Source organism: Vollenhovia emeryi, unplaced genomic scaffold, assembly GCF_000949405.1.
Source record: "Vollenhovia emeryi isolate VEMERY1.0 unplaced genomic scaffold, V.emery_V1.0 DF939131.1, whole genome shotgun sequence".
In the NCBI taxonomy this organism is placed as follows: domain Eukaryota; kingdom Metazoa; phylum Arthropoda; class Insecta; order Hymenoptera; family Formicidae; genus Vollenhovia; species Vollenhovia emeryi.
In genome coordinates, this window is record NW_011967235.1 from 1,173,767 (window position 1) to 1,190,364 (window position 16,598).

Here is a 16,598-nt window from a genome sequence, read left to right on the forward strand (position 1 = left end):
GAATGAATAATACTCGATTCGCCATATATACGTGCGTTAGAGCCGATTTACGATCAGACGGGATAAGAAGCAGAATTCAAAATACCGAAATTAAGTGTGACGTGAAGTAATTTTTAATTCTAAATTAACATTCAAACATTTGCGGCAATGTCAGCAACAAATAAACTTACAAATGTAAAAATGAGTAAAATTTATTCGCGTCAGTTTGTGAATTGTTCAAGCAACCTAATTTAAATTTCTAAATTAACTCTGGACTAATTTTTCACAAAGTACACGTTAAATTGAAACAAAGATTACACGATCTCGTGTCTTTTATTTCCGTCTGTGTCAAAATCGGCTTAAGGTGATTCTAGATGTTCAGTAATTAGGAGAAAACGAAGCTACAAATGCTCCGGGTATACCAAATAGTCGACTACTCGTAGAAGAATTTATACTTTCGACGCAAGATGCGCAATCGGACACTTCAAATTACGACAGTACTGAATGCCAAATTTCGGAAGGCTGAGCTAAAGTTTTAATTTTGAAAGAAATATTATAAAAAGTACACTTAATCTTTCTTGAATAATTATAGAATCAGCCTTTATGTTGTGCGTAAAAACTCAGGTAACAAGTTAACTTTATTTGTCGTCATTTTGACGTCACGTCAGCTTGATACCTGGAATATTTAGGATACAATACTAACATATTTATACTCTGATCGAAGATACTTTTGCTGCTTATAAAGAGGAGTTACAAAAAAATAGTGCATTCTCTCAATCTTTGGCATTTCGCGTCTTAACTTAAAGTGCCCGATTTCGTCTTCGTGGAAAATTATAGGATTACCATAGGTTTTATTAACGTTCGATGTGTAATACGTTATCACGAGGCGCATAACATAATCGTGTAAGGGTAATACGCGAAGAGCACGGTATGACAGTTCTTAAAACGTCGCGACGATCGGAAACCCCGTTCAAACGAGAACGATAAATCGTTTAACTATTTTGTACTAAGAATTATCGAGCGATCATGAACGACGGTATCTCGCGATTCGCGAACTTTTCCGTCGGCGGACTGTAATAATTAGACAAATTTCCTGCTAATGCGTGTCTGCAGCTGTCGCCTCTCATCTTTTGATGACAGGGCAATTTTTGTGGAACTGAAAGGGAGAGACAGACACAGAGTGAACGATAGAGCGTATGAGAGGGAGAGAAAGAAAGTGAGAATGTTGAATGGTGTATAAATAAAATCATATCAATCATAAATAGTTCGTGTTACCTAGATATACTACGATTATTACAATTATTATTTATCACAGTATGATTAGTAAAGGATATTGTAATTGTATAATAAACTGGGTCATAGATAATCCTTGCTGTTCCGATATATCTTCTGGTGACTTCAATGCGCGGAAAAAATTTATTATACTTTTTAATTCCATATATTCTATGGACCTAATATTTTATTACCAATTGACTCTGCTCATTCTGCGAGTTCCTCTGAAAAATAATGTTCCGCTAAAGGAAGACTAAATTAGCGGAACATTATGTACACGTAAATGGAAGTGCAATAACGACGGTATAAGACTTTGTTACTCATTTTTTCGCTTGAAAAATATTAATTAAAATTTGTTCTCCTCATTTTGTTTATTTCTTTAAAAAATTATATTCTGCTGAAGGTAGATTAAGTTTGCTATGCTGTATATTTTCTTAATTGGCTCTAGGAAAATTGTTTTTGTTTGTACAAAATAGTACAAATAGTACAAATTGCTCCTGCTTGCCCCACGATCAATACCTTAAATTGTACATAAAATGACAGTATTGGTCGCTGGTGCATACGACGCGAACAGGAGGTCAATTCTGTATCCCCAGCCAAGAAGACTGGAGACCAGGCATGGAGGAAAGCATAAGTAAAGGAAACATAAACCCTGCCTTTTCAAGCACTGCCGATAAAGTCTCCACTTGGTGCGTGTCCGTGCTACGCCCATTTTTCAAGCGGGTAATGCAGTGCCTAATTTTGGTTGTGTTCCGTGCTGTATGCATGAAATGTCTAGGCCCAGCTAGGCTCTGCCAGCCTAAAGTCATCTAACAATTCTTTTTATCGTTAATCAACTACTGGCGATTCACATTTTTTCGTTGCTGACATATAAATTATATGTCTAATTGCAAAATATAAAACTTTGCTGACAAGCTACGTTGTACTCCTTTTGCCAACAAAATTTGTAGTAGATTGTTCTCAATAAGCTTAATTTTCTTTATGTTTTATTATGACTTCGCATTTTCTGGTTATAATTTAAATAATGCCTCTCTTTTAGATTTGAATTAAATTTTTATCAGATAACAACAGACCAACTTGTAGAGGCCCTCCACCACAATCTCGATCTCGGGACAAAATCAGTAATAATCCACCGATTAACTTTCAGGGAGTGTTAAGCCTAGTTTATCATTTTCTGGTTAACTGTTAATATGGAAGTTACTCGACTCTCTATCCTTTTCTATATTATTATCTAAGAAAAGACAGAGAATCGATTAAACTGTGGTCAACAATTTCTTGGAAAATGAAAAATCGGACCTAAATAGTGCAATGGGTATCTTTGGTTGTCCCGTCTTTAGAGTATACATATACTCACTAAAATCAATCAATGGATTATCACTGAAAACAGTAAATATTCACTGATTCTGTGATAATGCACCGATTGATTTTTAGAGAGTAACTCTTCGGGGTACTTAAGCCCCTCCACCTTGACAAGGTAGTACCCGAGGAGGGGATTATCAACAAAAAAACCGTACAATTACATATGTGTATACATATTTAGAAAAATAAATATTGAGTAAACATAAATTAGGTTTGCTACTTAATGCACGACGTGAGAGAGATTCATCCAATCGAAAGATTAATTCGCAATCTCGATCTTGGGACAAAATCAATTTTCTCGAAATTTATCAATAATGCCTCATAAACTAATGATCCGAAATAAGCCATTCTTATATCGTTAGAAGCGCTGAAATCTTAGCTTTCCAATGAGACCAAGCTCATCTTGCTACGATTTTTCTGTGCGGAGTTATAGACAATTACATTGACTCGTGATCTCGATCTCGGGACAAAATCAATTTTATTTTCAAAATTAATCGATGATATTTCATAAACTAATAATCCGAGATAAGCGATTCTTATCTCGTTAGAAGCGCTGAAATCTTAGCTTTCCAACGAGACCAGGATCATCTTCCTACGATTTTTCTGTGCGCAGTTATTGACGATTATATCGACTCGTGATCTTAATCCCCCGAGACAGCAGCAGCAGACGCCGCGTATACGCGGCGTCTCGCGCGGTGTCTGGCGCGGCGGTGTTTACTATCGAACACCTGTGCCTCGTATGTTTATATGCCAGTTTTTTGGGGACGTAGTACGCTAGCGTATTACTTGCGTAAAACCCACGCGGCCTTCTTTCATGAATGGGTGCGCGCGCGCCCGATTTTTAAAACGCTATAACTCTGCGAAAAATCGACGTAGCGACATGAACCAAAAACCAATCTTCTTCGTTTCGCATGCCGCAGCTATCTACGTTGAGTATGTATGCTCTTAAGTGGAACTCTTAAGTGGAAATTTTATCGGCAGAGTCAGAAAATGCGTAATGAAATAGTTCCAAAAGTAATAATGGGCGTAAGGGCGCGCCAAACAGTCTCCTGAAACGGTATCAAGTAAAATTGATGCTCTCAAGCGGCTTGACCGCTCTTAGGCTTCTCTCTGATCATACTAAGTTTTTTTGTATGATTTCACTACGATTTTTAATCGTCTTTTTATGTAGAAATGGCACCCAAATCCATAAACGGTCTCAATACGACGATCTTTGTCCATTTATTTATTCCCTAAGTGTAGAACGGGCATCAGGCTTTTCTTTGACAGTTCTCATGCTTCTCTCTGGTTGCATCTACTTTGACAATAGATGGACAATAGAATAGGACAAAAATAGATGGTAACTCTTGACCGATTGTAGATATGAGTGTAGTTTAAAGAGATATCTGTCACTCTGTATATGGACTGTGGTTGTCATCAGTTCCGAATTGAGATGACGATGGCGCTGATTGTCTTCTCGTTTCCGGAAGTTTGAATTGATCGAAAGTTCGGAACATAACCTCCATTCATTTACGCACGCATTCGCGTTTACGTTGCGTTGATTGTCGCTATCGCTTCAAATCGCATGAGAATGGTTCGTTCGAAAAAAAGTACGAAAGCGCAGAAGACCGGGCCGGTCGACAATGCGTGGTCGTTGAAGATACCAGATTTCAAAGAAGAGGACAATCCGCATCGCCTGCTCGAGGAGAGCTCGTTCGCGACGATGTTTCCCAAGTATCGCGAGCAGTACTTGAAGGAGCATTGGCCGCTAATTCAGAAAGCTCTGGCCGATCACCACATCAAGGCCGAGATGGATCTCATCGAGGGGAGCATGACTGTGAAGACCACCAGGAAGACCTGGGACCCGTACATCGTCATCAAGGCACGCGACATGATCAAGCTCATGGCTCGTTCGGTTCCCTTCGAGCAAGCAGCCAAAGTTCTCCAGGACGACATTACCGCGGATGTCATCAAGATATCCTCTCTTGTCAGAAACAAGGATAAGTTCGTCAAGCGGAGACAGCGGCTCATTGGACCGAACGGATGTAATTTGAAGTCCATCGAGCTGCTCACGAACTGCTACGTCGTGGTCCAGGGTCAAACCGTTTCGGCGTTGGGTCCTCACAAGGGTGTGCAGCAGGTGAGGAAATTGGTGGAGGATACCATGAAAAATATCCATCCCGTTTACAGCCTCAAGACATTGATGCTCAAGCGGGAGCTCGCCAAGAATCTCAAGCTAAAAAATGAGAACTGGGAACGGTATTTGCCCAAGTACAACAGCAAGAACATCAGTAAGCGTAAGCAACCGAGGAAGAAGAAGGAGAAGAAGCCGTACACTCCGTTCCCGCCGCCTCAACAAGAAAGCAAGCTTGACAAGGCGATTGCGTCCGGCGAGTACTTCCTGAAGGAGGATCAGAAGAGGGCGAAGAGGAAAAAGGAACAGGAAGCGAAACACGAGGAGGCGACCAAGAAGAGGCAGGAGCGCAGAGCGCAGGCGTTTGTACCACCTGAAGAGAAACCTGTGGAAAGTGAAACTGCGAAGGCTGACCTAGACATTGCTAAAATAAAACTGAAAGTTCGGCAGGGATTGAAAAAACGTAAAACAGCATAGTGTATACGGACATTTTTAAAATATCAACAATGTGTAAAAAGCAATGTAAAATGTTAAGTTTTGTTACACAAATATAAATTTACGGAGATACTCCGTTATTTTATTAGAAAAACTCATTTTTATGTAATTACTGTGTTATCGCATTCTTAACATATATATATATAATTATTTTTACATTTGCAAAATATAGAGCACAGGAAATTTCAGATTAACATTTTGAAGACAAATATACCTAGAGTACGCATTTCTCAATGTTTCCCCTCGCTAAATCTTTTACAGAACATTCCGGACATTGTAAAACACGAAACGGGATTTGAAAAGGATGTTTCGGAAAATTATTAATCACATCTCTCTCCTGCCTTTAGTTTCTACTTTCAGTTCTGCTTAGTTTTGATCAGGATATTTTGTTCCAAGTATATAACATCTTCAATATGCACCTTGCGCGATTCGACGCCAACGCCATTTCAAATCTTGCGGCAAAATTATTGTAATTTGAAAGTAGCGGATGCCGAACTGACGCTGGGATCACTCCTCGTTATCCAAAATTGCTCTTATCAGACAAAATATCGCGTTAACGCATCGTATTTGTATATGACAAGGATGTAAATGCTCGTTCAATGTACAGCGCGCTTATTCTATCCACACCACAATTTCGCTTCTCGAGTATAAATTTTCGTATTAATGGACACATGAATATTAACATTGATTGGTTACCCGCTATATAACTTAAGATTAAGAGTCGAGAGTCGCTTAGTATCTTACATTTTTACCGATCTTGGAAGTACGCGACGTCTGTTATACATATTATGTATATATATATATATATATATATATATATATACGCCGTGAATATATATTTATTTACAGATACACGAAGTACGATTGTGTTATGTGGCAATCCCTTTTTTTTCACGGGAAAGCATGGAAGCGATGTTTAAGTATTCACGCTGATAGCGAAAGAAGCTACTCGGAAGAGTTAGGACGGGAGGAAGATAATCAATGAAATGTACATAATTATTTACAACAGCGATTGCCTGAAACGTAAGTTCAGTATTGAGAGAGTCTGCATTTTTGCGTAGGTTTAAACAGATTTGATGTCGCGTTATTTTCCCGCGAGTTATTTCATTTCAATTTTGTCAACCATTTGAATTAAATTTGTTTCTTAAAAAAAAAACGATGCCGCATCAACAGTTGCAAGTTTGCAAGTGCAATTTTGTTTATCAGTTAATGCCAGAAGAGCCTTAATCTCCCCAAATTGTCAGATTTACTCGCCGAGGCATTTGATGTTTAAAAGTTTTCGTTAATTAAGCTTGAAATTATTTCTTCGCTGGGCGAAGTCCGTCTAAATTACCCGGGAACAAAGTTGCTACGTACGCTGCTGAAGCTTGGTACGGCAAAATCCTTTAATTCCAATGTTAACTAACTCCGTAATTATACCTCCTTTTCAATCTCGCGCTAAAGGAAAGTTGACTCAGTCGGAATCCTTCAAAGAATCTTGCAGTCGAAAGGAAACGCGATAATGATACGCGTAGGGATACCCCGTACATATTTACTATCTACGTATATATATCGCTGTGCCAGCCAGTGCTCTGATTAAAAGGAAGACGCTCCCCTCACGATGATAATAAAACTTAAAGATTTTCTCGACTCGATTTTGATTTTCAGACGCAATTCGAGCAATTATTCGTAACCTCGCGTTCGTTTAATCAGAGCACAGCCGACTCCAGCGGTCGCGCATTATATCTACATTAAAATGTTATCGTTCTACGTGTACAATATCGATATCAAAAGAATTACTTAACGAATGATTACTACAGCAGCTAATGTGAGTGTAACATGGATGCCCGTGTGTATCATATACAAAAGTTTATACGTATATTATTATTTTCATTTCACTTCGCGGTATTTATAGTCCCCAGCGCGAAGAGACGGCAGTAAGATATTATCATCGGAAAGTATAAGTGTACAAAAGATCGTGTCTGCTAATATGTATTGCTATGATTAGCTGCGTCAGCTTCTATCTTGATTTTCACTTAACACGTTGTAGGCGAGTAATGGATTCACATCGTGCCACTCCGTTCTTTTATCGACTCGGTTTATTCTTTTTAAGGATTCTCATATTCGTATAATTTAGTCTTCACCGGGAAAATCGGACTTCTTGATATCGACCGCTATTAAAATAAGCGTTACATTTCAACGTGGGAAAAAAAGTTAAGGTCCCCAAAATTAATACTTGTTTTAAAAAAGTAGACATTCAACCGGTTGGAATGTTATTACCAAGCTACAATATGTTAAGTATGCTCATACACCCTGCGCTTTTCGTTTATTCGCACAACCAAGTAAGTATACAATTAGTTAGAAAAATAAATTTCTTTTCTGTAAATCGTAGCGCATGCTTTTGAAAGGAAAGCATATTGTTCGTCGCGACTCGTTTGATTGGAGAGAAGGATGTCCGCAGATTTAGATGCGCCGCGTATAAGACCAGATAAAAAGAATGTGCACTGCACGAATCTAACGTGATTTTGGGCCCGATCAAAATTGCGATTTCAGTCGCTGAGAAGCTTCTTGCGTCTTCTTGGATCTCAGAATATACAATTGCGCCTTTCAAATTTCCTAAAAAGATATAGAAATTATACGTATGTTATTGAAGGTTGAATATTTAAATTACGTGATGTACATTGTGATTACATAATATAATTGTATTACAATTAATTCTGCGTACGTCTCAGATAAATCGCGAGAAGCTTCTCCGCAGTAGTCTGCATAAAAGCGTAATATTAAAATGGTATTTGTGATAAAACTATCGATCTTACTTAAAACAAATAGTGCCAAGTGTAAAAGCTTTGGCTGATTTACTTAAGAAAATCGCATGTAAATAAATACGTAAAAGGAGATGAGTTGCCCATTGCGACTGGACACTCAAGTACGTACCCGTTCTAAAATATGACTCAATATCTTAAATATTCTTTTACAGATTTAACAAAAAAAACAATAGTAAATAAAAGTATATCGTCAGCTTAGACTGCACCGGAAAGTCAATTAACTGCTATAATTACATTTTTAATTCTCGGATTTTTAATTTATTTCTTCGTTTTGTTGATTTTCTGGTTGCACATAAAAGAAAAATAATTAGATTTTAATTTTTACATCGATCTTTTAGCAATGATTAAGTTTACTTAGCTGTTTCATTAAAAACATTGTTACCGCATACATTTGATTTCAATCTGTCTCTTCAATTTCCACTATCGGTTCAAACTTACATACATTTTTATATAATACATAAATTTTATTAATGAGAGTCTCGAAAAAACGTTTATGTTTACGTATAAATTGTTACGTATGTATAAATTTTGAAACAATATTACGAATTGAAGAGTTAGTCGCTCTCTTTGTTTAAATAAAACATCTCGCTCAAAGAACTAAGCCTGGCAATTATGAAGTATATGGATATATCATCGCATATGCAATCCCAATTATTTTTATGTTAGTACACAACCTCAATTTTTGATAACATCATAAACTTTGAAAATTAAAGAATCCCGTGTCTTATGGATTTCTTTGACGCTAAAAGTAGTAATTAAGTATTAAATATTATGTGTTAAGGATGGCGTTCAACAATGTGATTTTTACTTGTTTAAATCAATTGTATCACGTGTGAAGTATCATAATTTGTGGACTCGACATTTGAAATATAATCAGCGTGCACAATCGGATTGCAGTACCGAATCAGTACGCAACTTCCGCTTGCATTACTGTTCATATACACACGCTTTCATATTTTTTTATGTATTATGTTATTATAAATAATTTTACACTTATCACATCGATTGCGAGATGTCAACCTATTAGGTTAATCTGTTGTCATTGCAAAAGTAGGATGCTCTAGTACCTAAGAAAACGATCGGAAGCGATGGAATTCTTGTGGACATAGAAACTGAAGTTTGTTGATTAGAGTCACAAACACTAAAGCAGTCTTAAAACCCTTTTCACTTTCTTTTGCGAGAGTTATTCCGTTTTAGTTTGTGAGACACTTGTACCACTTTTCGTGATATCATCAGAGAAAATTCATTTCTTCTATCCAAATACATCACCATCCGATCCTTTATAGGACGGGCTACGGCGGGAACTCGCGAACTTGCAAGTCAGTGTGGTACAAGGTGGAGTCCTTCATCGATACCGTATCGTAAAAAGCCACGAGTACGGCCACGAAGATACGGTCCATCCACGACAAGTGATCGAATCGATCCGGTTGCGCGTAGACAGCCAGTTTCTAATTAAGTAATCGCGCCTCTGACGCGATCGGCCTCGTTACACGGTGATCACGTCATGGCGCGTGGTGACAAGAGAGAGTCTGCGGGTGAATGGCGTGTTCACCGCAACCATATCAGCTAGTGATTGTGGTTGTAAAGATGCCACCTCTGCGTCTCCGCGTTCGAGTCGCACTTCTCCGCCGTGATGCCGCGCTGCGCGTGATATCGCGAGTCCACGCACACGGGAATTCTGGTGTGCCGTATCAGGCCACCCTCCAAGTGCCGCCACTTTTGATTCTCGCTGCCGTCGCAGATCTGCATCAGCAGCGTCGTGCCCTTGGCGTACACCGGTAGGGTCAGGCAGAGATCGTGATGCTTGATCAGACCGTCCTTCGTGAGGCCCCATTCCTGAAAGACGCGTCATCTTGTAAAATTCCGAAACGATTACGCGACCTCGCATTTGCTCTCGGAGGGACGCGTACCTGATTGCCACCAGTGTCGTGACAGGGATAGAGACCGACGTTCCCGTCGAGAAGGTGGCCCATGCTGTCCAAGCAGGCGGTGCCCTGCTTCAGGGACCCTCCCGGGCCACCCTCGCTCGTAGGTATAACTAATTCGGGGTATACGTTCTTCAGATACCAACTGAAAGGCTTGCAATGCAATCTCCGCTTCAGCTCCATCCTATCTTGAATGCTGAAACACAATTCGCACATATTAGTACAATCAAATTTTCTATCCTCCAAATCCTGTCGAACGTTCTATTTGTCTTTTTACATGCCGGACAATGTGAAAGTATACTGAAGCCGCAATTTGACACGAAGAAAACAACTTTTATACACACATGTGTTCGATAGATCGCAAACTTTAATGTGATGTTAAACAATGCAATGAAATACGGCGAAATCAGAGTATTGCCCAAAGTTTAATTGAGACGTCGGCGCGCATCCAGACTTACTTTCCATAAGGGATGTTCCGTGCCAACGGCACGGCATTGTAGTAGAACTGCTTGTAGTCGTCCATCCATACTTCGGCGGCGCGCCTCGTGTTCCGGGCGAACACGTTTCCGCTGCCACCGGGGAACGAGTAAGGATGACGTTTACGAAATACATGGCCCACACGTGAGCACGGGATAATCTCCAAGCTGCCACCGCATTGCCACACGCGAAACGATATTTCTGAAAGAAAGTTACAAGTTACATGCAGTAAGTGCAAATGTTAAACGTGAGAAAAGAGGTGCCGAGGGTCTAGGAAATGCATGGACCTTCCTCCCCATCACATTGTGTCATATTACTCTTTATTTCCTCGGGATTATTGTTTATCTTCTTCATGTTGCAAATTAAGAAAAAGAATACCTGTCAATAATACGTGTACAAAAGAACGGGACTTATATTTTAAGTTATATACATATTTGCAAAGTTTCGCTAGCTATTGGAAAAATGTTATTTTAATGCAAATCTCTCATCAAAGTTATGCTAAACTGAAATAGCGTTAGACTTTTCCAAAGAAACTCAACAATTTCTCTTCTGGTCGAAATGGGTTGTGGAGGAAGGGAGCCCGCAGTTATTTCTAACTTCACACTTCCGACATATATTGGTTTGCTTGCCGTGTTTTCCGCAAAGTTCTTACGAACTGCACACAAGATGGTAGTTTCTGTCAAAGAGTTCGTTTCCTTCGTATTTGAAAAGTGTAATGACAGACACGGCACTTTTCTCAAAACTTTAAACCAAGAGTGCTGCAAGATTAATTTTATATTACGTTTTTAATTAAACATATTTCAGCGTAAACCTTGCCTAATTGAAGTTCAATTCATCTCCCGATGGAGTTTTTTTTTACGAATAAAATTAAATAAAAAATTTTTATCACGCGCGTAACGAGAGGAAGTTATATAAGCAGTCGCAATTATCTACAAATTTTCGAACCGAGTTGTTTTCAAGCATTTATTTACGCGGCCGTCGGATATAGTGATGAATGAGCTAATATTTACGCCAGTATGATGCTTTTTAATAAAATTTAATAGGAAGCTCTCATTAAAACTTGTTGAGAAATTATAACTTTCAACTATATTGATCCAATAAAAAGTTTACTCTCCGCTGCAAAATACTCATCGTGAGTTGCGCGTGCCTCGCAACAAAGTTTTTGTAGCGAAGTACATCGACCACGTGCAATATCTTTCGTAGCGTATTTACAATTTTGTTAAAATAAAATAACCCTCGACGTTATCTTCAGAGAATGGATACGAATATAAACAGTGCCGTTGTAAAAATATTCGAAATAAAACACTTTTACATATTCCGTGTGGAGATGCAGCGCACACACAATCGAAAGAATTTTATTATAAAAAGTACGCGTTTAGTCCTTTGAATTTCCTCAACATTTTGCACTTTGTACATGAAACTGTAAATAGTCTTACCGAGATTTTCTCCGCCCCAAACATCCATTTGAGTATCGTATTTGCCGAGTTTCTCGAAGTAAGCTTTGTTGATGACAAACAGTCCACCAGCAATCATAGGGGTCCTAATGGCTTGTGTCGGATCCTTTTGTCTCGATTGTCGTTCCACCTGGCTGAGATATTCCCATTTAAAGACCAAACTCCAGTCGAAACCACCCCTGAGATCGGCGGAAGCTCCTAGAAATGAGATAACGTTGCTTCTATATTTTCAATTATTTACAATATAGAATATACACGACTTTTATTAAAAATATAAGCAATTTTAAAGAACATCGATTTCTGCCGCTGGCACTCACCGATATATTGAAATGTATCCATGCTAATTACGTCGATCACGGGACACACCACTCTCGTCGGGTCCTCGGCCACCCTTTCCAAAAGTGGTTCGATCCAATCGGCGTTGCACTCGCAGTGTGAATCTAGAAACGTTAGCACACTCGCGGTAGCCGCATCCGCGCCGCGAACGCGCGATCTCATTAGGCCCTCTCTTTTCTCGTTTCTGATCACACGAACTTTGTGGATGCGCGACAACTCCTCGCCATCTTCGGCTGCAAACAAATCGGTCTTCCTTGTTGTACGGTATTTTTTATTTTGCGATAATTAAACTTATCTTATTTTAAATATTCCTTTGTAAAACATTATATCGATTAAAAACTTTATTTGTAGTTTGCTATCTTCAATATTATATGTGTAGCCATTTAATTAAGGCGCCTGCCTACAAAAAAAACTTTGTTACGAACATATAAATCCCAGATTGAGCGTAGTAGTTTAAATTTCGAGGTGATAATTTAATGACATTCTGTTTAGAGCGGTAAACAACGTCACAAATGAGAAACTAGCCATGGGTCATCGACCTTTTAATGGTATTAAACGCAATATTAAATGTAACATTAAACACAATTTTCCGTAATTGAATATACATATAATTAGCATTTTAATTACACTAAATTCCATTTGATATTACATGCAATACTCTTTTCATAGCTTGATCCCCGCGCATCTTTCAACATTCCTAATTCTATATATCAGATTTTATTATAGTTTCTTTTACATTGTATTTCTTGTACATTGAAATTGAATAAAAATGGAATTAAAAATTTGCTTAAAAGTGAACAATATTATAACGTAAAGAATTATTGAACGCCAGTAATTGATTAACCAATGTAGAAAATTGCATGACGACCAATGGCTGGCAAATTCTAATTAAGGAAATTCATTGCGAAAAATATTACCTCAGCCAGGGTTTGTTTTTTTTATACATGTTATACATTTATACACTTTGACCGAATAATGGTGTCCAGGGTGTCCAGGAAGGGTAGGGAACGGGGATACTTAAAATCGCGTTTCGTTAGTTCTGTGTACAGCCGACAACCCGAATCGGCGATCAGTTCTAGCAGAAAAATTAACGCGAAGATGTCATCAGTAGTATTGTTTATTGCGACTAATATTACTACATGCCTCAGTGGTCGAATTGGTGAGACGCCCGCCTAGAGTGTAGGGAGGTCCAGGTTCAAACCCTCGCTGAAGTAATATTTTTCGCAATAAATTTCTTTAATTAGATTTTGCCAGCTACTGGTCGTCATGCAATTTTCTACATTGGTTAAACAATATTATGTTTTTCGAAGATTCGAACTATTATAGTAAATTAGTACGTAAAACTACTTACGATGGTCGCTAAAATCGTCCACCAAAATAATTTCCTTGATTAGATGTTCGGGACTTCTGTTCAGAACACTAAAAGCAAAAAAGCAAGAATTGTTAATTTGAAGTTAAATATCAACCTTTTCATATATTTAAAGAACACTGCTATTGTTTTATCATACATTATATTTTTCTCTATTTTATTACTTCAGAAATTTTACAAATAATAAATTAAAGTAATACGTAACAGTTGTATTATTAATTTTTTATTTCTGCCTTATTAATTATTTATACTTATGCATCTTACTGTTAATTATGGTAATATTTGAAATGTTAATATTGACACATGGTCATTTTTCAACACGCTTTTTCTCCAGATTCAATTTAAGAGCTCAATACGCCGTTTCTTGCCTGAATCACTATCATTCATTTCTATATAAACTTTTCCGGTCGATTAATGTCGAATAAACTGAGATTAAGAGAAGAACAGAAGCTTCGGAGATTGTCCGATTGAATCTTTTATCAAAGTTTCGAGGACTTTGTGCACCACTTGTCCCTTGTTTGAACGTTCTCGTATTGCACCATTCCATTCTACTCGTGAGTTTAAAGTTACGAGGATTGTAACAAATAATTAGGGTCCTTTCCACTAATTAAAACAATCTCTTAATATTAATGGAAAAAGTTTACCTTTACAATCTTTTTTTTTAATTAATCCTGAATGTCAGCAATTTGATCAATAATTGTATCAATTAGACAATAAAATATTGTTTTATAAATTTCTTCTTCATTGTTAGGATAACATTAATTGTAAGACATCGTCTTAACTTTTGGAAAAAGCGAGACGAAAAATCGATCGCGAAGAATTTCGCGCGCAACATCAAGATGGTGATGAAATGTGGTCTCGTCGCGGTAATTAAGACTTCCTTTTAATTTCATCGACCTGACGCGATAGGGCCGATATATTTCCCTGACGCCGCCATGTTACGGACTTAAATAAATTTTCCGACTCTTGCCTGCTTCCTTCTTCCGGTTCGACGAGAGAACTTCGAGCAACTTTTGCACGGAGGCTACCTCCGGCGAGTAATGCGGCTCGTACTTTCCTTCACTCGGAGTGACGTCGCGTAGCAAAAAATGTTTTAATTAATACGAGAACACTTATGAGAAAATGTAATAATTTATGTTCCTAGCTAGATAAATGATACCGAAAAAAGTGGACAGAATCAGCTATGAAGAAAAAGAAAATTTTTTAATTGAAGAAGCGACGAAAGATGTACGTAGCCGAGTGAAAACCGGTAAATCACTTTGCTTATTAATTATTGCGTAAAAATGCGAGACGTTTTGAAAGAATGTAAATGCAAGTTGAAAGTCTCATATGTAATATCGTCATATCAAAGATTTATATGTTACTCGAATCACATTAATTCAATCGTCATTAGTCGGTAGCGTTTTACATCATCAATCAAAATGAAGAAATAAATTTGATATTTCTTCGTAGACCTGATCATTTTTCATATATCGGAGGATCTTTCGCATTCTTCAGTTCGTCGCGTCCGTGTGTACGAGCGCATAATAAGCACGAGGAATAAAACGATGGAATGACGATTAGAAAATTCCATTGCACGCTTTCCATCGCCATCGCCCACTTCCGGCTCGAATTGAGAATCCTCTCGCGCTTCTCGCAACCCGTTGATGCATCGAGAATTAAAGATCGCCGTGGCGCACGTATACTATCTACGATCGCGTGAGAATTTGCCCATTGGCAATTACTTTGCGTTTGAGAATTTTATTGCACGGATATCCTTGCATAATTTAATACAATACTCTCGCAGGATTTACTTTGCCCTCTTCTTTTCCTACACATTCTTGTTTATTTGACGCTTTCATAATTCGAGACGAAAGAAATAAATATACAAATCTGTTTGGTTATTTATATACACAATGCCCAAGGAAAAGTTCCAAAAAGGATTTAATAAACTATTGGGCGTAATTGCATTTTACGTAAGAGTCAAACTATTTCTAATTTACCTGACGACAGTTCTGAGTAGTGTAGACCGTGCCTCGTTGTGAAAAGTAATTATAACGGAAGTCGGAGGCAAATCCTGTCTCCATTGTTTCATCCTACACCTGTAACGAGAAAATAGCATATAATTATAATAGCTGTCTAGATATCGTAGATAAATGTATGGATGGTTTAGACGTAAATTAATATTAATGAGTGAATAATAAGATTCTACTTAACGCGTCTGTATTGTGTTCGCTTAATATAATGTTATTCTTTACTCTTTCAATACTTTATTAAGTGTAGACAATCATAGATCGCGTGTAAAAATAGGTTTTTCAGATTAAAATTTGTGTAAATTTTTTGATTAACATTATATTGTAATTCACTAAATGGCGAAACCAACGTACCCTTTAATGTAAGACATGACTAATTTTTTCACTGCAATATTGGATTCAGCGATTTCGCTTATTCCTCAAACTGCTTCAGTAAACCGATGTTTTTGCGTGCCAAGTGCTTATCGATTTGCTTTACAAAATTGTCATTCGATATGGTTAACGACAGATAACATGTCACATTAGTAACGTTTCAATATTGGCTATTCGATCGATGCAATAAGTTATCGGTAAATATTGGCTGCTTATCAATGTTTGCACATGCATGCAGTAGTTTCATGCATGCAATCCTAGATGATGAATTTTAAGACAGTCAACCAGAACTGCATTCGCTAACAAAACTCTCTTTAATTTAAGAAGCGCAACATTTAGGCTAAGTTAATGAAATTTGTTTTAAAAACTACATATTTTTATGCCCGGTATTAAATTAATCGATTATATATACTGTAAAGTTTGTATATATCTTTTGATTCGTATTAACCGCAATTTTGCAAAGCAGATATAAATTGGAAGCCTTCATGCATTTACGCGTTCGTGTAACAATAGGTTCTTAGCAAATATATTATGTATTAAAAGAACGATAGACATAAATGAAAAAATTTTTAATCATTCCTGAAAAAATTTTGAATCTTGGCACTTTCCGTTAACGACAAATGAAAATACG

At 37.6% G+C, this 16,598-nt stretch overlaps 2 protein-coding genes across 3 annotated transcripts in view; one reads left to right on the forward strand and one right to left on the reverse strand.

Moving 5' to 3' along the window:
• Nucleotides 1-4,051: 4,051 nt before the first annotated feature.
• On the forward strand, nucleotides 4,052-5,312 carry LOC105568142 (KRR1 small subunit processome component homolog). Its single transcript, XM_012023561.1, has one exon. It carries the CDS (start codon nucleotides 4,175-4,177, stop codon nucleotides 5,198-5,200), a length of 1,026 nt encoding a protein of 341 aa, XP_011878951.1. The 5' UTR covers nucleotides 4,052-4,174; the 3' UTR covers nucleotides 5,201-5,312.
• A 193-nt stretch (nucleotides 5,313-5,505) lies between these two features.
• The window catches only part of LOC105568143 (polypeptide N-acetylgalactosaminyltransferase 2), a 198,855-nt gene continuing 187,762 nt past the window's right edge, over nucleotides 5,506-16,598 (reverse strand). Inside the window, exons 4-11 of one of the 2 annotated variants that reach the window (XR_001009420.1) lie at nucleotides 15,566-15,664; nucleotides 13,566-13,633; nucleotides 12,196-12,447; nucleotides 11,861-12,076; nucleotides 10,406-10,625; nucleotides 9,933-10,143; nucleotides 9,090-9,858; nucleotides 5,506-7,813 (exon numbers count right to left, since the gene is read on the reverse strand). Coding sequence is in view for 1 of the 2 variants with exons in the window: in XM_012023562.1 (XP_011878952.1) it covers nucleotides 9,589-9,858; nucleotides 9,933-10,143; nucleotides 10,406-10,625; nucleotides 11,861-12,076; nucleotides 12,196-12,447; nucleotides 13,566-13,633; nucleotides 15,566-15,664 (1,336 nt within the window). In the remaining variant the exon portion in view is untranslated. Of the gene's footprint in view, nucleotides 9,859-9,932; nucleotides 10,144-10,405; nucleotides 10,626-11,860; nucleotides 12,077-12,195; nucleotides 12,448-13,565; nucleotides 13,634-15,565; nucleotides 15,665-16,598 lie in introns of both variants that reach the window. The other variant, XM_012023562.1, reaches the window with a different exon arrangement.